The sequence below is a fragment of the Dama dama genome, chromosome 15, assembly GCF_033118175.1.
Source record: "Dama dama isolate Ldn47 chromosome 15, ASM3311817v1, whole genome shotgun sequence".
Lineage (NCBI taxonomy): Eukaryota > Metazoa > Chordata > Mammalia > Artiodactyla > Cervidae > Dama > Dama dama.
The window spans coordinates 84,209,878-84,231,786 of NC_083695.1; the positions used below are offsets into that span (position 1 = coordinate 84,209,878).

The 21,909-nt window shown below is 38.6% G+C and overlaps 1 protein-coding gene across 4 annotated transcripts in view; it reads right to left on the reverse strand.

Annotated features, from left to right (window-relative positions):
* Positions 1 to 1,584: 1,584 nt before the first annotated feature.
* The window catches only part of FAM204A (family with sequence similarity 204 member A), a 28,977-nt gene continuing 8,652 nt past the window's right edge, over positions 1,585 to 21,909 (reverse strand). For all 4 annotated transcript variants that reach the window (XM_061162752.1, XM_061162751.1, XM_061162754.1 and 1 more), the window contains 3 exons: positions 14,505 to 14,594; positions 2,502 to 2,608; positions 1,585 to 2,195 (listed from right to left, as the gene is read on the reverse strand). In XM_061162752.1, the coding sequence (XP_061018735.1) occupies positions 2,144 to 2,195; positions 2,502 to 2,608; positions 14,505 to 14,594 (249 nt within the window). In that variant the 3' untranslated portion in view covers positions 1,585 to 2,143. The remainder of the gene's footprint in view (positions 2,196 to 2,501; positions 2,609 to 14,504; positions 14,595 to 21,909) is intronic.

The following is a 21,909-nucleotide window of genomic DNA, read 5'->3' on the forward strand; positions in this document are numbered from 1 at the left end:
TAAAGTGATCCCAAATGATATGCCAGCAGGGCTAACCGAAGAAAACCAGTGCCTTCCTCTTCCTCAAATCCTCTTCCCCTCCCACTCCTTCTTCTGCTGGACGATCTTGGATTCTTTCACAAGCCAGGCCTCGAGGAGAAAGGGACTTCTGCAACACGGCTCCTCTTATCCAATGAATCCCCTGAGACCTGATTCCACCATAATGCCGTCCACTCAGGGAAAACGTCCTCATCCATGTGGGACCTCTGAGTGGAAGGAATGAGTGACTGCTGGCCCCAGGGCAGGTGGAAGAAGGGTTTAGACAGCTGGACGTTGGGTCAGGGGCTCCCAAACCAGACCCTACAGGTGACCACTATGGCCAGGCCTCAGCATGAGAAGAGAGGGGAAATGTGCCCACAGGGGTCATGAAATGTGCTAAGGAAGCAGATAAGCGGGAAAAGGTGAGCAGACAATGCAGGGAGATGACTGACTGTCTTGGAGCCCCGTACATGAGACTGTTACACTACCTGCCTGCTCAGAGAGAACATTTTTCATGTTTCAGACAAAACCAATGGATTGTGCAGTGGATATTTCCCCCATGATGAATTTTTTTTTGAGAGGAAAATCTCCTATATTCTAAGTTTGCATTCACCTACTAGGAGTTTAAAGTAAGATGTTATAGGTAAAGGCTGTATGATTATATTTATAAAATTCAACAGGGAATATTAAATATTAAAATATAAGATTTTCCAATGTTTGATCTGAGTATCTTTTAATGATGAAGTCCATAAGTAGGGACACAATTTTCTAAAATCTCACTCTCTCTACTATACTGGCTTTCATCACTTAAGTGGAAGCAAGATATGATTTTTGTTCTCTTAAATGGCAACAAGTTGCTCACTTATTCCAGAACAGAAAAAACATTAAATATGTCACCATAAATTAGTAAAATTTGATTACTATTTGTAAGTCTAAAATTAACAAAATACTACTACTATCACCGTGATTCATTTCCTATGTTCCTGAATTTATATTTCCAACCTAGAGAAAGTTTGTATCAGATGGCTAGAGAACCTCTGATGAAGGCGCAGGAAGGGAAAAGAACTGATGGAAGAAACCACAATAGGCAGTTCTTTACCTCTCCTGAGCACCAAGCGGGAGATGCTAAAATAACCCAGGCCTACCAAAAAAAAAAAAATCACATCATCCAGCTGTGGGCATGTCCACCAGCTTGAGATAATTTCTCAAAGCCCTTTCTAGTGAGGACTCTGAAACACACCAGTGAACCACTTAGCAGGGCACAAGTCTTCTTTATCCTTATGCAATCACTCAGTCTTTCCCAGAGTAATGGGGAAGAGGAGTGCAAACAATCAAATCATGTTTGTTCTTAGAAGGTTCAAAGTTACAAGGTCTTGAGTTATAACTGTCTAGTACCACTGTATCAATTTCTCTAAGAACCATCTCATAATTTAAAGAACGACATGGCTGAGAGAGATATTTAGGAAGACATTTCCAGGCAGAGAACCTGAATTTAAATCATTCTCCAAATACTGTAAGATTCTGTCCTTTTTTAAAATGGTGTTATTTAATCTGAAGGTACAAAGATTAATCAATTGCCTTTATTATGTGACTATGAAATATCAACTCTACTGCCTCCAATAAAGAACAGATAATTACTTTTATAACATTAAGATAAAGTCATCTGTAAACACAGGATCCTTCTTGCACTTATGACTAATCCATTATAAACAAATACCCATCTTAAAAACACAACTCCACAGTAAGTGCAGTTACACTGAGTGCAGATAAGAATGTACAAGGAGCTCACTGGCTATGCTCCAGCAAATGGATGAAAAGTAAAACTGACTTTATACTGGAGGTCTATACAAATAAATAAATCAAATCCTATTTTTTCCCCCCTGTATGTATGCTTAGATGACTTGCACAAATAACGGGATGGTCCATTTCACTCACTTCAATGAGAAGGACTCTTCAGTAAAAGACTGAAAAACGATTTGATAATCAACTCCCAAATTTTATGCTTATTTTTTCCATTTCCATCAATTTTCTGACATAGTTAACATAAGCAGGAAAATCTTTTTCAGTAAATTGAGCGACTGAAGACTCGAGTGAAACCTCAAAGGTCTTGAAGAACTCTGGCAAGTCACATATATCCCATGTTGCTTTTGGTTTCCCATCTCTTCTTTGCTTCAAATCTAAAATGAAGAACATGAAAATCTCGAATCATTTCTAAATATTTTACTGAAGTAACATGTTTACTAAGGGCCAAAGTAAAATTAAAAAGTTTTCACAGACTCCATCAATTACAAAATAAATATCAAATAGGATGAAGACATGCCTCTATATTTATAATCTGATAAACATTCAGCAAAGATCCAAAGAATAAAATGAATAACAACTATGCACAAACTGGATTCACAAAATGTATCACAGGATTTTTGTAATTGCTTTGAAGTTAGTAGAATCACTCATTTAAAAAAAAAAAAAATCTTAAAACTCACCCCCAGGCAAGTTTCTTCTTTTTTCGTGCAACCTGTGAATTTTCAGCCTCCTTTTTGGCTTTCACAAAGTTGTGGCAGGCAATAGCTTTGGCAATTTTTACACCAAGCTAAGAATTACAAAGGAGAAAAAGTGAAAATAAATATTCTAGCTGATACAAGAATTACAGTGATACAGATACTCGAGAATTTGTGGGTAAGAAAGCCAGGTCAACCTTATTTTACACATGCTAAGAATGGAAACTCTTAATGCTTGGGCCTCTGAAACTGCCAAAGTCCCATCACAAATGCAAAGATGCCATTCCTTCTCTCCTCTCCTCCCTCAGCCCTTCACCCAGCTGGACCAGTCGCCCGGATGGAGCACCTTCCCACACCAAGGCCCCTCGAGGGTCCACCAGGCCTGTGGATGAAGATCTTGAAGCGCTTTACCCATTTCAGTAGGACAGACAGGAATTTACCCTGATAAGGCTGACAGAGACATCCAGTGTCTTTGCTTTGGGCTAGAATTAGAGCAACTCGGTATGGGTGCACCCGTTATCTCACACTGATCAGAAGCTCGGATTGGCAGTCATAGATGTGATTAATAAAACACGGGAAAGCTAATTACTACTTGATAAACACACTTTGTGTGATGGGCAATTGCTTTTCACTCACTGACAGAAAAAAAGAATATAAGGGGTGCCAAGAGGCAAACAGGCGGGGCCCCAGGACCACAGTGTTCCCTGCCAGCACCCCCCTTCACACTCCTTCCATCTGCCCCAGTCCTAAAGGCCCCAGCAGAACAAAGCGTCCTCTCAGCCCCGGCCCCCAAGACTCCTCTAACTCAACCCACCACCAACTTCTTTTGGTATTTCTCCCGCCCCTCAGCTTCTATACACCACAGCCTACGGTTCCGACACTGGACTCTCCATGGCCCTCTGGCCGCAGAGCTGTTCCTCAGTGAGTGTGTCCAGGACAGGCATGGGGCTCTTCTGTTTTTAGTGGGCTCCAATTTTAAAAATGCCCGCCTACATGGAAGGCTCAAAAGTATCCGTTAAAACAACAAGGGCTACAAAAATCTCTTCCTGGTGTTTCTTTCCTTTTCTCTGACCACAGCCTACTGCATTTCAGCAGCCAGCAGACTTGCAGACAAGAGGAAAGGACCCAGAAGCCACTCTCCAGGCAAAGAATTAGAGCCCAAGGTTTGGGGACCTGCTTGCCGACAGTGAGGCACGGCAGGCGGTTAAGGGCTCACGGGTAAGGACAGAAGCTGACTGAGGAAAGTGAGGTTTGGCTTGCCTGACATTCCTTTCAGCTCACCTTGGAGAACAGCTTCTTTTAGGATGAAAGAAACAAGCTGTCGTCAAGCACTGTCCAGCGTTTACAAACAAGAACAAAAACAGATCCAATTTTTCAGTCCAGGGAAGAATACACATAAAGAAGGTAAGCAGATGCAAGCAATGTGACAGTCAAGCCAGTGTGCTGAAATGGTCAAAACCCAGAGGAAAGCCACTGAAGGAAGGAGGGTGGATTGTCGCTGCGAGCCCACCTGTGACAACAGACCAACTCAGAGTCTTCCTGACACCCAAGCCAACACCAGCACCACTACCGTCATCACCATCTTTTCTCACAAGGAGGACATTCATGCAACCAATATAACGAGGGCACAAGTGCATTATTTTGCCAGGCACTGTTGTAGGCGCTGCAGACACGGCTTTGAACAAGAGGGCTGGGGTGCAGGGAGCTAGGGAGAAGGGGCTGTCAGTTATAGCTGATGGCGTCAATCCCCGCCCTGTTCTCTTGGCTCTCTTTTCACTTTCAGTTCTTCACCACAGAACAGTTCATCTAACTCAACTAAGAAAAGGCTAAGAATCCAAGGGCTGTAGCTTCCTCATCGAAGGAGAAAACGAAGCTCAGAAGAATGCTGTGGCATCATTCATCATGAAGATGGATTTCCTATTGACTAAAATGCCATCCATTTGTCATAAATGTAAAAAAAATCAAGTTAGTGCCTGTTGGGTTAGGCTATCAAAACCACAGTATCAGACAAATCTCCAAATCTCACTGGCTGAACTTTTGTTTCTGTTTCACTTCACATCAGCTGTGGACTGGCCAGGCTCTCCATCTGGTGCTGCCAGCATCTCAACATGCGGCTCTCGAGTCTCAGCGGCAGAGAAGAGCTGGCTGGTGGGGCTCACACTGCCTCTTCAGTGCTTTAGTCCAAAAGCGACACACAGCGTTTCTGCTCACAGCCCTCTGGTCAGAGTACAATTCCACCTGGCTAAGGGGTGCTCGGGGACGTGAGGGGAGCAGGAAGTGCCCCGGAGGAACTGCCTACTGTCAGAACACGCAGCTTACCACTTCCGTTTAAGAGGTACGCTGGGTCCCCCCACGTTCATGTAGGACAGTCTCCTTCTCTGTCTCCCACCTCCAAAAGGTAAAACATGGAATTCAGTATTTGTCTGTCTAATTATACTCCTACGTATTAGACAGCAAATACAAAGCTGATATATGATAGCTTTGCTGAGATCACCCCGCCTCAGCTAGTTTATCTTCTATTTAAATTGAGCCTATACTTTTGAGTATGAAACAAAAATGACCTGAATTATACAGCTGCTATGTACCATTAACCGTGAGACAAAATTATTTCCTGAAACTGTAGCAAATTAGGGTGTAGCTTCTATTTTTAGCTTATTGAAACTTCCCAATATGGGTTTTCTGGATTTGGAGTAGACAAACCAAAGACCATCTATCTCAGTATGTCTGGATGCTGACTGTGGTCATTTGATTCACGTGGGACTCCTTTCAACATAGTCACATACTCTCAGAAGGGAGAATTTCTAGCAACATGAAGGCCAAACCCAGCACAATCAGCATCACAGCAGACTGAGCATGCACGCACCACGTAAGACAGAATAAATATCTTACAAAGCGTTCATGACAATGTAAGAAACACGTGTTTACACGAGAGGGCTCCATCGTTTTGCAGACTAAGTGAACAGCGTAAGCGATCAGGTACATAGGCAATATTCAGACTTGCTTGTAGGAAAGTTTGTATTTTCTAACTGTATTTTGCCTGGGGTTACGTTCAATGAAATGTTCTTTAACTGATAAACATTAAACAAGCCTGGTCTATGTATTTAACTAAAAGGATCTTTTAGCTTGTAAGGATGATGAAAAGTCATATCAACGCCAGGGCCTTTGCATGCTTAAGACGAATATGTTTTACTTATTCTCAAGAGGAAAAGAAAAAACGGAAATATTTGGAAATCTGAAAGGATCATAAGATCTTCTACAGAAGAGACAGTTGAGAAGAAATGTGTTTTCCCAGGCAAGAAGACTAAGCCAAGCTCCAGAAGATAAAAGAATACTATGCTACATTTCAATATTACAAACAAACAATATAGGTCCCCAAGAATCCCCCTTTTGCTCCTCTAAAAAGAAAAAAGCGTCTTCGGGCCCAATGTAAACATCACAAAACCTTGGTCAATGGTTTTTACATTAAAAAACGGTTTCAGGTCATCAGATAACTAGAGCAACACCATGTGGGAAGGAATTTTTTTCAAGAATAAAAATATATACAGAATTTTTCCTATGTGTCGCCAAAGTATCAGCATTTTCCATACAGAACATCCAATATTTTGCTGCATTTTAATTAAGGTGTCTAAACATTATCACAAAGAACTGCAAATTGGTCAGAGCAAGCGGTAAGGAAAATTAAGCTCTAAAGGCTTTTTATCACCATATTTCAGGAACCAAGGGTGTAAAATGTTCTAATTTGGGATATATTAAAAGCCATAAAAGGTCTTTCAAAAAGATTAATGGTACTTTGCTTGGATTTAAGATAAGGGCTTTAGCTGGTTGGAAAAGCAGGGCCCTGGCTGGACCCTTGAGGCATTCATCTTTACAGCCACTTGGAAGATTTGTAAAAGCGTCTGCATAACCTCAAGCAAATGCACGGCGACATTTTTTTAATTCCTTTCAATTTTACAGGTTGAGCATGTGTAAATCATATTGGGTTGTAAAACAGATATAATGGCACATCGTGTAACATAGTCAAGATTTTTAAAAGACAAACTTGCAAAATAAAGTTAGTTTTTCTTGCTAAACCTTGCCCTGCTAAAGTTTGCTGATATTCATTTGAAGAATCTGATTCAAACAGCTTCATCTAGCATCACTGTAAACTTCTCATCCATTTCATAAAAAATTTTACTCATCTTCAAGTTACTAGCTTGTAACAGATTTATGAAGTTTCCCTCCCTTTTGCACACTTTCAAGGCACTTATTTAAAAATACCAATTATCATACTTTAACTTTTTATGGAATAATAGGTCTCTATGAAAAATATTTATGCCATTCTCTTTTGTTCTTTAATTAAATGAAAACAGATGTTTTCTGAAGTAAAGCGGAACCATTACTGGAGTACTTAAAGTGTTAAGGTCTTTAATTTTTATATCAGTTTGGTCGACAATTCCTGATTGTCTTTACTCAAGCTCAACATTAATGTCAAGCAAGTTACCTAGGAGACGAAAGAGATCAAAGAGACAAAAACCCCTCCAATGTCTGATTAATCAAGCCTGCAAACAGCTTATTTCTTTTCGCCTGCATGCAAGTATGAAAATGAGATTCTGGGAGCCGAACATTGTGCAGATTTGTTCATTCTTATCAGAACAAAGCCAGCGGCAGCTTATTTCATGGATCATTGGCACTGTCATCAGCGCTACACAGAACGGGTGACAGCTCCTCATTTTGAGGCTTGAACAAAATTAGCAAAAAGTCGGCACAAATTAGCCTCTCATCTTTTTGGTAATATGACATTATTCATTTACTTTTTATCCAATTTTTAATTTTTTCCTTGTCAGCTATCCCTTTCTAGTGTCTCTTGCATGGCATCATAAATGCCTTCTTAAAAACAAGCAGAGAAATAGCCAAAGTTGAAGTAACATGCAAAGTTCAAACAGCAAAGAAGAAAAAGCACTTCCAAGGACTGCTGATGCTTTTTTTCTTTTTAATAACTTTTAAAACTTTGAAAAAATACTGATGAACAGCTCAGAATACCATGAAGTTAAGTTTTATGAAACCGATAGTATATTTCAATAAACAATATGAAGTGGCTAATGTGTTTTATTCAAACCACAGGTTAACATGGCAGGTGTTACAGTGAATTCAGGACGTCTCCAGTGGGACTGGTACATTTCCACGGACATACCTGAGATGCCGAAGCTCTGAGGACAGCAAATAAGCTATGCCATATCCAGTCATTTAAATACTGACTTTAAATCAAGTCTTCTTCCCTCTGTTAGAAAGAAGAGCCTAATTTCACTGTCACCTTAAAATGTGCGTGCACAGGTTTCCATGTTTGTGTACTACATGTATCTCTGTTGTGTGCACAACTGCACAAACACCTGTTATTTATTTTAACACCTATAACTTCAAATCAGTTAAAGCCAAATGGTTTTTACTTCAAGGCATAACCCAACAAACCCTGTTTTTAAAATATAAGATATATTTGTATAGACATATTACATATATTGTATATTTACATGTATAAATAGATATGATTCACGTTGCAATTTATAAAAAAAATGTATTTAGCCCATGATGTGTGAGAAGATATATTTTGATTCATATCATCAACTCTGATTTCATAATGAAATAGTTTATGTAACACCTGGTTTAATGATGACTATTAAGGCTTCAAATTATATGTAGATTACAGTATTCCAAAGGGGGGAGAAAAGATGTTATACTGTCGAAATTACTCCTGGATAGAGACATTCATATTCAAGCAACTTATTCCATTCATAAGGGAAAAAAATTAACCATAAGCTGTTAGATGCTTTACACAGTCCCCATCAGACAGTTTTTCTTTTTTTTTTTTAAAGAACTGTAGTACTGTTTTCAGCAATTTCTTTATCTCTGTTCTTCTAAGTAAGAAAGCTTATTAACAAGCTTTGAACTTAAAATCACATTTACAATAATGTGCCATCAACAGTTTTATAAGCTAATTAGAAAAAGATTAATTAATGACTGGCTGCTAATAAAATGGCAATCATGAAGAAAGAAACCAAGGGTGCTAAGCTTCAACTACCACCAATTAAGAGCTAATTACAAACAAATTATATATGTGTTTTGCTGTGGGCTTTAATTTACTAAAATGGTTTTAATTAAAAGAGAAAACATGCTGATTAATTGAACTGCAGAAAAAATCTACAGTATAAACTGTGCTTTGTCTGTCTCTTTAATTAGACTTGTAACATCTGAAATCTTTTTTTAAGGTTTGTTAAAAGCACCATAAACATAATTAAAAGAGAGCATAAGGAACACCATTCTAGGTGATCACCCAATCATACCCCAGAGGTTAAAAGAAAATGTCCTCAGTGCAATGAGATCTAAAAAGCACACCTAAAAGCTTGAGAGGAAAACCTTTCACTCAGTACCATTTTTATTTTTCTCATATTAAAATGCTCCAACTTCAAGGATGTACACCATTTTTTGTAGGTAAGAACGTATCTTTCAGCTCCACGTAAAGGAATTCAACTAGGCCTTCCCTCACCTGGACAGGCAGAGCTTATTTTCCATACACTGTGCTACCTGTTCATCTATATGAAATAACAGAATTACTTTTAAGAACTAAGGAGAACAAGGCTTCAAAGAATTAAAATTACCATTGAAAAGCCCCCCGGACTATGTACAGACTACAAAATGACACAAACAGGAATGTTTAAATTAAAAAACCACTGAGAAATGACCAAAGTTAATGAAAGTGAGTCATTTCTACATGATCCTTAACGGAGGCACACACCCCTCCCTCCCTGGCAGGCAGCTTCCCCAGGTGGCTGATCACTGCCGACCAGCAAGAGCCTGTTCAGTGAGGACGTCTTTTCCCCAGTGTCCTGGATTCCCTCCCAGTGATAATCAGTGAAATATACTGCAAAGAAAATGGTCCTACACTCTGCTGTCTAATGGAAAGACCAAAAGAAAGAAAAAGTAAGGGGTGGGAGGTAGGGTAGTAAAATTTCAAAGAGGGACATAAAATAAATTTTGCCGGACAGTTCAGGCATTAGATGACTTTGAAACAACCTATTCTCCATATACACTCCTGGAATTCACAACAAAGGAAATCTCCTTTCTGTAAAAATAAGATGTTGAAATGGAGATATTTAATTTTAATTTCTTAATATGTACCAGTGGGTACTACTTAATGTATTTGTACTTCGTTTACCCTATCTTCAGTGGTTAGAAACCATAATAATTAAGAAAATAGAATGCACCTCCTGGCCTTCTTAGAGTCACAGGTTCTACTGATAAATTCTGATAACAGCTAATTGGAATATATGTTCAGCTTCATATCTGAACTAACTGCCTTACCTCTGGAATCATGGTTGTTAAGAGAGTTCTAAAAGTAGTCACAAAAACAGGAAGAAAATAATTTTGCCCTCTGGATTAGAGAACCAAGAGTTTAGAACCACAAGACTTCTTCACTATAATATCCATCAACTCAGCTTTTTTTTTTTTTTTTTGTATGTGATGCAAGCAAACAACTTTCCTAAAATATCAGAGCTCTGGAAACAGCACTGATCAGAGGCAACTTCAAACTCACCAAGTTTGGCAGCATCTCTATCTCAAAACTTGAAACAAATGTTTCAGTTCTGAACTCTGGATATGCAAATACTCCAGGTACTTTGATAGCTACATCTGTCAAAACTGTTCTATTAGGGGAGATTATTTTGGGGGGAGGGGGGTGAATTATTTTGGGGGGAGGGGGGATGTCTTATTCCATCAAGACAATGCAGTGTGTACATCGACATGAAATTAATAATCAAAATGAAAGGGTGAATTACAGCCAGAATCCTCTCGAGGAAACTACAGCCCAACAATAAATTGCAATGGAAAACTTCTGAGTGCCAGAACAAGTGCTGTAGCATAGGAAATATTTCTGAGAAATAGGAAATATTTCATAAGAAATGTTTCTTCTTACACGTTAACATAAAATACAAAAACTAACTCCTCAAATGTGTGTATATATACCTCTCCAACAAGAATACCTTAAGATTTTTCTAGGAAATGGCTCTAAAAATAGAACTTCAACAACAAATTAATAATATACCCCAAATTTACACAGTATTTAATGTATTTAGCTAGGAAAGAATACAACTCAATCAATTCAAACATTGGTTTTTTAAAAAGACCATTCCTACCTTGCCCATTTAAATATTAACAAGCTATTACTATTTCAACATTATTAACTCCACCTATGTTTTGGAATCCAAAAATCTAAGTAGCCTATTTAAGAAATTTAATACAGCTAAAATTAAATTTTCAGTTTAATTTATACTGCCAATTAAATATTTATCATTACCTATAAGAAGAATACTATCAAAGTGAGACACTTTTTTTTTAATCATTTGTACTTGTGACACCTTGGTTAGACTCTAAATAAATACTGTGCTTAAGAGTACTACAGGCTAAAGTAATAAGTTGATGCAAAAGATTAGGATATGAAACATTTTATATCATTACTCCAACTGAAGGCTATTGACCTTAGCAAAGATAGTAGCAGATTATAACCAAAATATTTCAGATATGAATATTAATACCTTGAAAATTTTTTTTAATTACTATAAGTTACATAAAATAGTTGTAACATTACAACATGAAGTATGTACTGATGTTTCCAAGGAATTAAGTTTAGTTGGTGCTGTCAAAGATCATCCTGTTTGAATCACTTACAGAAAAGGTAACCTTCAGGGGCATGAGTTATATACAAAGCTCAAACAAAATTCACTGGCAACCTCTCTTCCCCACTCATTTTTGCCCTAACATGGCACAGCTATAATTGAAAGCAATATATTTTCTAGTTAATGTAGGTGTGACTCATTCAATGGTAGAAATTCACTGTCTGCTGCCAAACCAAGTTGGTTTTTATGTACAGCAGGCTAACATGAAGATGCCTAGAGACAAAGTCTGTTTTCAAAATGTGAGGTTCAACTGAAATGCTGCTTACTTTATTAAATCTAGGCTTAGCACTTAATTTTAAATACTTGTTTCTACTGGTTTCTACAAATTGGTATGATCTGGACTGTAACAAAGTGTGTCAGAAAAGATAAGAACCAAAGGATGGCATTTTTGAGGATCACTATCAATAAATGGGATGTTCTTCCAGTTCAGGCCTGAGGTTAAGAAGCTATAAATGTGCTCAAACATGTGTGTGAATGTGCATGTGTATGTATACATACATAAATAGTAATTTTTTAAGAGCTATTTTTTTTTCAAATTAGAACATTTTCATCAGTATGACACAAACCAAATGTATTTTTCCACTTTTATCTCTCCTCCAAGATTGTTAACAACAAAGAAGGATTTAATCGATAGGATGGACTTTCCCAAAGCAACCACATTACTACATGGCAAAGTCAAACATGACAGCACAATCCTGGTTTCCAACATGTGAACTTAAGCCATCCCCCACACCAGATTACACCCACCTTTAATGTCATCATTAATTTAAGGGTATGTGATTCTGGAAAAATACGTGCTTGCTGTGTGATAATGCTAGTGCACTGACAGCTTTATTCTGACATACCAGTTTGTTTTATTTTGTTCTGTTCTGTTCTGAGGAACTGTTTTCAAGGCTCATTCTCAGACATGGGTTCTACTTTTGGCTTCACTCTTCTCAATACTGATACTGCCCTATTGGTTTCACAGGCTTATAAATGTTAAACATCAAAAATTAGTTTCACTTATTACAGTTGGAAAAGGCTTTAAGAACTCTGAGATCTGTGCCTCTGAGCAAAGGCTTTATCTGCACATCCCACTCACTGCTTCTTGAAAAAAGAGAACAGTACTGATTAAAAACCTGTATACCTGATTTCCAAAAGGACACCTACCATGCATGTATACCTTTAATTCATAAAGGGTTTCTGCCCCAAACTCACGATTACTTACTCCTCAAAATCTCATCTTTCATATCCAGTGATTGGCACCAAGGAGATAAATTTGAAAAACTTAAACCTCAAACTAAACTATTTATTCAAGAATTCCATCTTGATTACTTTAGTTATTCTTCCACGGGTGTTTAATTAACATGGCATCAGTATCTCTCCAGTGTCTGTGTCTGGCCAGTAAACACTTTCCAGATGTCTTTCTACTTATACAAGGAAAAGAGGAGGGCACAAATTACTCTTTTTCCTTTTAACCAGAAATCTTTAACCCCACGCTAGATAAATTTTCTTTCATTAGAATAAAATGTTATGCTGGTATGAAAGTAAAAAGAACTCTTGAGAAAATGCTTACTATCCTTTACAAGTGCTGAAAATGGTGTATATTTCTAAAGCAATCTCATTTGTCATAAAGCGTGACAGGAAATAATAACCTAAATGGTTATTATTTATTTATATAAATATTATTGTTATTATTATATTATGTACTATATTATTAAAATGGAAAATACCGAGTCAGTAGTATGCAATTCCCATTTCAAAAATAGCAGTATGACAAAGCAAAACAGAAACAGAAACTCAATACCCTCAAAGGAAACACCCAGGTCTGAGGCCTCTGGGGCTCTACCCCTGCTCGCTCTGACACGCTGCCTCCTGCTCACAGGTGACCACTGATGAGACAGACAAGCAGGGACTGAACATGCAACCCCGGTGGACACCAGGCCCCACAACCCCAACCCTCCCAGCACATCACTTAGGGAAAATATAACATACATACATAAGAGATTCTAGAATCCAGTATCTCACTGAAGGCAAATTTTAGATCTGATTTGCCAGGTAAAGATGAAAAGTACACTCAAATAACATTTTCAAGATCTTAATTATAATAGTAATTGTCTCAAGCTGGAAAACAATCAGCAATGACAGCTAAAATTAGTAGGTAAAGAATAGTGAGAAAAAGAATATCCACAGTCGATTCAAATCATCTCTCACCTTTCTGTGAGATACTTATTAATTTACACAGGGAAGAATAATGTTAGAATAAACCTGGAGACACCACCTTAAGCAAATAATCAAAGGAACATCGTCAATAAAATAGACAAATAGATGCCACATGCATTCTGATATCCTACACTGAGGACACTTCTGTGATTTTCCCACCAATACATGTATAACATGAATCTAATCATGAGGAAGCACCAGACAAAGCAAACTTGACAGACATCCTACAAAATCATCAGCTACTCTTCAAAATTACTAAGGTCCTGAGAAACACAGAGAGACTGATGAAACATTCCAGACTGAAGAAGACTAAAAAGACACAACAACAAAACTCAGCATCCGAGACCAGAAAAAAGAAAATTTTCTTTTGCTATAAAGGCAATCACTGACATATTTGGCAAATCTAAATAAGGTACATAAATCAGAGAAGAATGATCAAGCAAATGTTGACTGTTAACATTTCAGGTATCTGAGTGAAGGGCAAACAGAAATTGTTTTACAAATTTTGCAACTTTCTCCCAGAAGGTGCAAGTGAGAATCTTCTGGATACCTTGGTACTTGGGAAAAGAATATTCAATATACGTATTAGCTTTATACTACAGACTTATAGGTTAAAAAAGGCTGAGAGTTCTTTAGGGCTGAGGGAACTATTTAGAATATGCAGTAAGAAAGCATTCTGGGGAGAAAGGGTTAGGAACACGCTGAGAGATGTGACCCCAGAACACACGGCTGCCCTCAGGGAGAGTTAAACTGAGCTAAAGACGAAAATGGAAAAAGAAAGCTAGCCTTTTCAGCACAAATGGCTGAAAGAGCTCTGAACTAGATGAAATCTAGAGGCTGAAGATCAACCATGGATTATTTCCAGCATTAAGATTTAGATCAGAATAATTCATTAACATTAAAGACAAAAATAAAACCCAGTATCTCAAAATAAATGGGAGATTAAGAGGGAAGAAAATGGACAGGAAGGAAAATCTTAGATCAAATATTTGAACACTGCACTTACTAGTGATCATGCAAAGAACATACACTCATTTCAGAAGATTTGAAAGCACAGCAGAGTGTCATGGTGGGGCTGACTCACCTCTCGAGTAGCTAGCTGGTTGCTGAGTTCCTCAGCCTTCTCAACGTTCCACTCTTCCACAGCTTGGTCTATCCTCTTTTCAAGTCCCGACTAGAAAGAAAAGAAATCTCAAACTTAGAGGCAGGAAAGAAAGGCAAACCCTTGCTAGTAAAGACTATGTCACGGGACCACACCAAACACATTATGTACTTAGACTACTTCATTCCTACAGTGACCGCAATGGTAGTTGCTACCCCCATTTACTGACGAGAAAGGGAATCAGCAATTAATAACTGACTTATCCAGGGTCAGACTAATTGAATTAAGAAGGAAATGTAAATCCACATTTCTGTGATCCTAAGGACTAAACTTTCCCTTGATAACAATATGTTAATAATAATAAGCTTGAAAGTATGGCATGCTTATTATATAGCACACCCTTTCTCACTATAAGAAAGCTCATTTAATCCATATAACAATTGGATGAAATAAAACTGTTATCCTGTTTTGAACACAAGGAAACAGAAGTTTGGACTCATCAATTTGTCCAAGTCACAGAGTCTGTTAAGTGTTAAGCCATCACATGAATCTATTAATAGATTTGCCCAGAGCCCATATTCTAAACCACCCTTTCCCTCTGCCTCTTTCTCTACTGCCCATACTTGCATTCACCAGCCCCTCCTAGTCTCTGACTATGGGTATTAAGCTGGATATTAAACACAGGAGGAAAGTTATATTTTACTTTCCTATGGAAATGTTATTTACTAGCTGAAGATACTTCATGAAGTCATAATTAAAATTTTCATGGGATTACCAAACAGACTTGGTAGGATGTATCATACCCTATGAAAAGATACTTGTTAGACTTAAATAAATGAGTTTTGGTTTGTAGAAATAGTTACCAAAGAAAATACAAATTTTTTAAAGAGATAGTCTAATATATGTTTCTTAGAAGAAAAGTTTATCCCAATGGCTTATCTCATTTTTGGTTAATAGACTTCTCCCTACTTAACCTAATAAAAGAAGTCCAAGCAATGTCTCTTCCATCAGAGTACTGCTTGATTATAAGAGAAACTTCACTCCCATGGAGCCTTTGTTGAAACAAGACTCTAAAAACGCCCACGCCTAAAAAGACTAGGAAGCAAAGACCAAGGAGGCTGCTGACGACACCTATATTAAGTGAAGACTGTCCCTTCTCACCAATCCTTCACCCCACCCAGGCCTGGAGGACGATGTGGTTTTTCCCTCGCTCTGGACTGGAGCTTCAGAGTGTCATTCAGGAGCCTCTCAGTGTCTCTGAGCCCAGGCCATGCTGCTCTACTGTCCTTTTTCCATCCTGGTCTTGTGATCATCCACCAGTCTCCAGAAATTTCTTTTTTTGTATTGCTGCAGATTTCTTCTCTTGATGACCGAAACAACATCCTGGACTCACTCTTCCAACATCCTTCATCTTCTGGGGCCACTAAATAATAGCCCCCCCCACCCCCACCCTACACTCGAGTCAGGGACTCTACAAGTGTGGTCTATGTTCCAGTTCAAGTCTGCAAATGATGACAGTCTGTGAACTGAGCTTGTGCCAGAATGCAAATCAACTACATAACTATGCATAGGTTTGCCTAGTTGATTTTTTATTAGAAGAGGATGGGTAAGGTTTGATGAGGACAATCAGACTTCAAAGAAAGAAGGCGTATAGTGGGTTACACTCAGGCACAAGTTCTTTATCTCCTGGAACCTTTGAATACACTTGCTCTAGGTCACATAAGAGCTTTACAATCTAGAATTCTCTCCAAACACAAGATTCTGTCCTTCCACTTACCTCGAGTCCTCAGAGAAAGTAAACCTATTGGGGCTTCATTTGGACCCCATACTCTAGGCACCATCATATTTATTCTCACAGTCCTTCAGCCCCATCCTGAGTCTCCTCTCCTCCCTTCAGGCCTGCAACTCATGAATAACCTTTTCAAACTAGACTCTAAGCCTTAAGTTCTCAAAGTTCAAGTCTAAACCAGCAGCATCAGCACTACTTGAGAACTTGTTAAAAATGCAAATCTGAATCAGAAAACTCTGGGGGTGAGGCCTAGAAATCCATCAACTTAACTCCCTTTGGTTACCATGGAGACACAGATTACAGTGAAAGTCCCCAAAACGGAAAACAAGAACATTCCCTTTTTCTGGAAACTTATGTGAACTGCTGAGCTGACTGGTATAATTTTCACTGAAAAATAAATGAGCTAAAATTACAAATCTCTCTACTATCAATGAACTCCCATTCCCCGAGCCATTCCAACCAGCCTCTAATATAGCAGAAAGAGCACGGGGCCAGAAGCCAGAGAAGGCGACGACAGCACTAGGCAAAAGAGGTACTTAACTCACAAGCTTCAGTTTCCTTAGAGAAAATCAGAAAATCAGCATGGACGACCAAAATTCTCCCCTAGAAATAAAATTCTAGAATTCCCCTTACATGTTCAACTTTGTTTTTAGCTCTTTTAGGAGTTTTTTTTTTTAATATCAATAAAGTTTCACTAGATATGACTTTGCTTTTTTTCTTCCCCGTTTTCTCTTTTCTTTTCTTTTTCTTTTTAAGCAATTTATTTAAGTAAAATATAACAGCTCCTTTTGGCTTTGAAAATTTTCTGCTTCCATATGCACACCCAGACTCTTTGCTTCTATAAGAAGATAGTAACATTCCAAATATTTTCAAAATGCTTAAATAATAATAAAAACCCTAAGGTCAAACATTTCTATCACCTTAAGACCAAAAGCTAACAACAGTTTACAAAGAACATAGTTGCTGAGGTTAAACCTGGATTCAAATTCTGGCTCCTCTACCTACTGGCCAAGAAACCCTGAGTTTTGTTCCTAAACGACAGGCTGCAGTTATCTCACCTGTAAAATGAGAATATCACCACATACTTTGCAGAGTTACAGTAAAGGCAAAAAATAGGATACCTAGCAAAGTTTTTAGAACAGTAGTCACTCAATAAATAAGGTATTCACATTATATCTATCAAGATACCATTAAAACAAAGAGAAGGTTCACCTCTATATAACTACAGACCTCATTACAGTTAGTCAAGGGCTCAGACACAAGTATAAGACCCAAGATTTCAACTTTGAGTCAGTCAGTCATCTCATGAACTAAGATTTGAGTAGCAAGGCTTTGTCCAAGTCATAAGCTGGACCCCAAAGTAACCTTTACCAGAAACATCTTTCACACCACAGGAGTAGCAGGACGCACAGAAGCACTGCTGGGCCTCAGTCCGTCCGTCAGTCAGCTCAGTCATGTCCAACTCTTTGCGACCCCATGGACTGCAGCACGCCAGGCCTCCCTGTCCATCACCAACTCCCGGAGTTTACTCAAACTTATGTCCACTGAGTCAGTGATGCCATCCAACCATCTCATCCTCTGTCATCCCCTCCTCCTCCCACCTTCAATCTTTCCCAGCATCAGAGTCTTCTCAAATGAGTCAGCTCTTTGCATTAGGTGGCCAAAGTACTAGAATTTCAACTTCAACATCAGTCCTTCCAATGAATATTCAGGACTGATGGGGACAGGATTGATGATTAAGGCCTCAGTGTGCTCCTAAGATGCCTCTGGCAGGACCCAGAATTTAGCGTAAGATATATCTCAGTACAGACAAACTTGGGGATGGCAATTTGGTCACAGGTGGAAAATCTTCTAAGGCCAGTATCTGACAGGTTCCCATGAGGCAATAAGTGACCGCTAACTAACAGTTTTATTACAGATGTCAAGGCAGTAGTACTGTAAGAATCTAAGAAATTTATTGGTACTAGGCTTAACATTAAGGATTAACCATCCCCATGTGTGTAGTAAAATCTCTTTTAATATACCGATTAAAACTGTTTAGGTCAAACTGTAACATAATGCATTTCTACAGATATTTTGCTACTGAATATTCAATCAGATAATACATTCAACTTTTAAACCTTAATACAAACGAAATGTCCACTCAAGTTTGCTGCTCTATGATCAGATCTAAATATCTAGGGAAAAAAATTAGGTAACTCTCTCCATAAAGGAGGAAGAAAAAAAAGAATTAAGTGTTGTTACTTTTACATATAAATCACACCCACTTGGACTATTTGAATCAAGTCAGAAAAGATCCCCTGGAGAAGGAAATGACAACCCACTCCAGTATTCTTGCCTGGAATATCCCATGGACAGAGAAGCCTGGCAGGTTACAGTCCATGGGGTCGCAAAAAAGAAAAGACACACTCAGCAAATAAAAAACAAAGTAAAACTAAGTACTATTACTTCAAAAGAATCTAGATTTGGGACCATTTTCCTTTTCAACCTGCTCTGTTTTCTTAGACAAATCATGCTGGGCTTCAGTTGCTTCATCTGTATTATGAGAATAATAGCTGGTAGGTATTAACCCACCCAACAGGGATCACATAAAGATCAAGAGAGAAAACTCTGTACCTGATACCAGAGGAACATCGGGTACCTCTACATTCCCACCACCAGCCACCCGACTCCCTACCACTCCAGGCAGCCAGCCTATGATCTGTGTACCGGATCTCCACGTGAGAGCCTAGTAAGAAAAAGTATTCCTCTAAAAAAACAAGTTTGAAAATAGGCACACAGTACACCAGCAGCTTCCTCTCACAAACAAAAGTTATCACAGACCTCGTGCAGTCACTCTACAAATTATTAAACGCACCTTTGGTTTTTCTTGCCAAAAAGTACCCATTAAGTAGACATAAAACTACTCCCAAAGATGACTGCTGACTAATCAAATTGATGCAACTAAAGAATACTTGAGGCATTTATAATGAAATTAATGAGTAAAATTTATTCTAAAGAAATTCCCACATAGATTCAACATTAATTATGTCACAATTAACAGAAGTTTTGTAAGACCCAGAACTGCTGCCAGAAACACAATTATAGCTGTATTTAATATAAGAACACTTTCAAAACAGCTCTATACATTAGGGAGATTATATTTTAAAATATAAGCCTCTGTGCATTGTCAGGGAAGCAGGTGACAGCAGTGTTATAAATACACATCCTTGGTTGAGCAACAGTTTCAACAGTCTGGCAGTGTTCCAATAAAGGGGGGGTGGGGGAGCAAAGAATAACAAAGATGGATCGCACAACAGACTTAAGAAGTTCGTTTCATTTTACCATTCTTGAGAGTTGAGTGACTGAGTGAAAAGGGGACTAAAAAGGGTTGCTAATATGGTAACAGATCAACCTTTGCTCCTGAGAAGTAAAATAATGGACCAGAAATCCATGCTGGTTTTGTCCAAACTGCATCAGGGATTTTTATGATCCTCTCTAGATTTCTCAGCCAGTAGCTATTATCTGGTGGACTGACATTTATTCTTAGCTTTTATTTTGGTGTCTCCAAAGTGGACATCTTTACTGTCTATTTACTCTGTTGGACTCATAGTAGAGACTGGCATGATAGCCCAAGGGGGCATGGAAAACAGTGATCCAAACCAAAGAATAAGTGTGAACCTGCTGGCATGCAATTAAGCTGAACTACCAAGAAAACTGGGCTTCCCTGGTGACTCAGAGGTTAAAGCATCTGCCTGCAATGCAGGAGACCTGGGTTCGATCCCTGGATCAGGAAGATCCCCTGGAGAAGGAAATGGCAATCCACTCCAGTATTCTTGCCTGGAGAATCCCATGGACAGAGGAGCCTGGTTGGCTACAGTCCATGGGGTCGCAAAGAGTCGGACACGACTGAGCGACTTAACTTTCATTTTTCACCAAGAGAATATGAAATCATCTGGCTTCACTGAATCCTTCCTTTCCTCTTATGCTTACACTTACTAATAGAATGTTAAGTGCTGGCAACATCCTGGGCAATACTAGCCTGGCCAGCGTCAGTTTCCTTGTTCAGGAGATGCCACGACTTTCTTAGTCAGATATCACTTATACAGAGAAACGCTGCTGTTAAGAAAATCCAAACTTAAAACAGATCCGTGAGTATTTATAAAAGGATTTACAGCAGTATTCCCTTAAACAGAAATTTCTTTTTAAAATGGAGTTTGATTTATCATTATTTTCTAGAATACATCTAATATACAATGTGAAACAGAACACTAGCTCTTAAAACTGAGCTGTACAAAAGACTTTGCACAAGGAATCCTAGTATCCTTTATTAAAGTTACTCTTCATGAATTCCAAACTTTAGACAAAGAATAACTTAGCCATATCTTGCCAATTATCAAGAAGGTACAACATCATACATGTAGGGAAATAATATTCTAATACAGATAGACTGTAAAAAATACTCTCAAAATTTCTATTTTTTGAAAAGGCTAAAATACTGAATTTTATGGCTTTAACTTCACTAAGAAACAATTTAGATATTCTAAAGTAAATACAGGATTCACTGGTGGCTCAGACGGTAAAGAATCTGCCTGCAGTGCAGGAGACCCAGGTTCAATTCCGAGGTCAGGAAGACCCCTTGGAGAAGGGAATGGCAACCCCTTCTTGCCTGGAAAATCCCATGGACAGAGGAGCCTGGCAGGCTACAGTCCATGGAGTTGCAAAGAGTCAGACATGACTGAGTGACTTACAATATAGTTATGAGAAAACATAACAAATATTATAAACAACTGAAGATCAAAGACCACCTAATTCACAAGCACAACTTTAAAAAATATTTCTGATGAGAACCAGTATTTCACCATTTCTGGGAATTGCCTGGTGGTCCAGAGGTTCGGACTTGGCGCATTCACTGCAGGGTCCCAGGTTTGATCCCTGGTTAGGGAACTAAGAGCCTACATGCATGCATCATGGCAGTAAAATAAAATAAAATTATTTTTAATTAACATTTTTCCCTCAAAATAACAATCTAGTCAGCAGTTAGGACTCTAAAGCAGGTGGGCCAGAGACGGCCTGGGGACCACTGCTGTCAGCATGAGCCTCCTCCCTCAAGCTTTGGAGCAGGTCTGTCACAGTCAAGAGCATCCTCCCCACAAGATCCCTCCTCCCAGCCCGGCAGAGCAGAATCACAGTCGTCCAGAGCACAGCAATCACGTTAAAATGCTCATCAGCCTTTTGGGTGGTGAAGCTGGAGAACTGAGAATGGTGGAACAAAGTCTGGGTTTTAGCTTCAGCTCTAATCAGTGATTTCTGTAAGAAATTTAGCATTTCTGTACCTGCTTGAACATTTGGGAAAAGGAGATTGCTCAACACCTCTAACTATTTGCAGTACAAGGTGATCCTGGTACCAATTCCCCAGTGTTCAACGGACTAGGTGGCAAGAATTCTTGGCAAAGTTGGAATCAACAGTTCACATGTAAAAACTCTGTTGTGCCAGTTCTTTAATGCATGTGCCCTCAATGAGGCACCCAATTTTAAACCCCAATGATGGGTTTAAAATCAAGCAGTTTTTCACAAGAAATACTGATGAACCAGAAAACAGTAACAATATCTATGTAC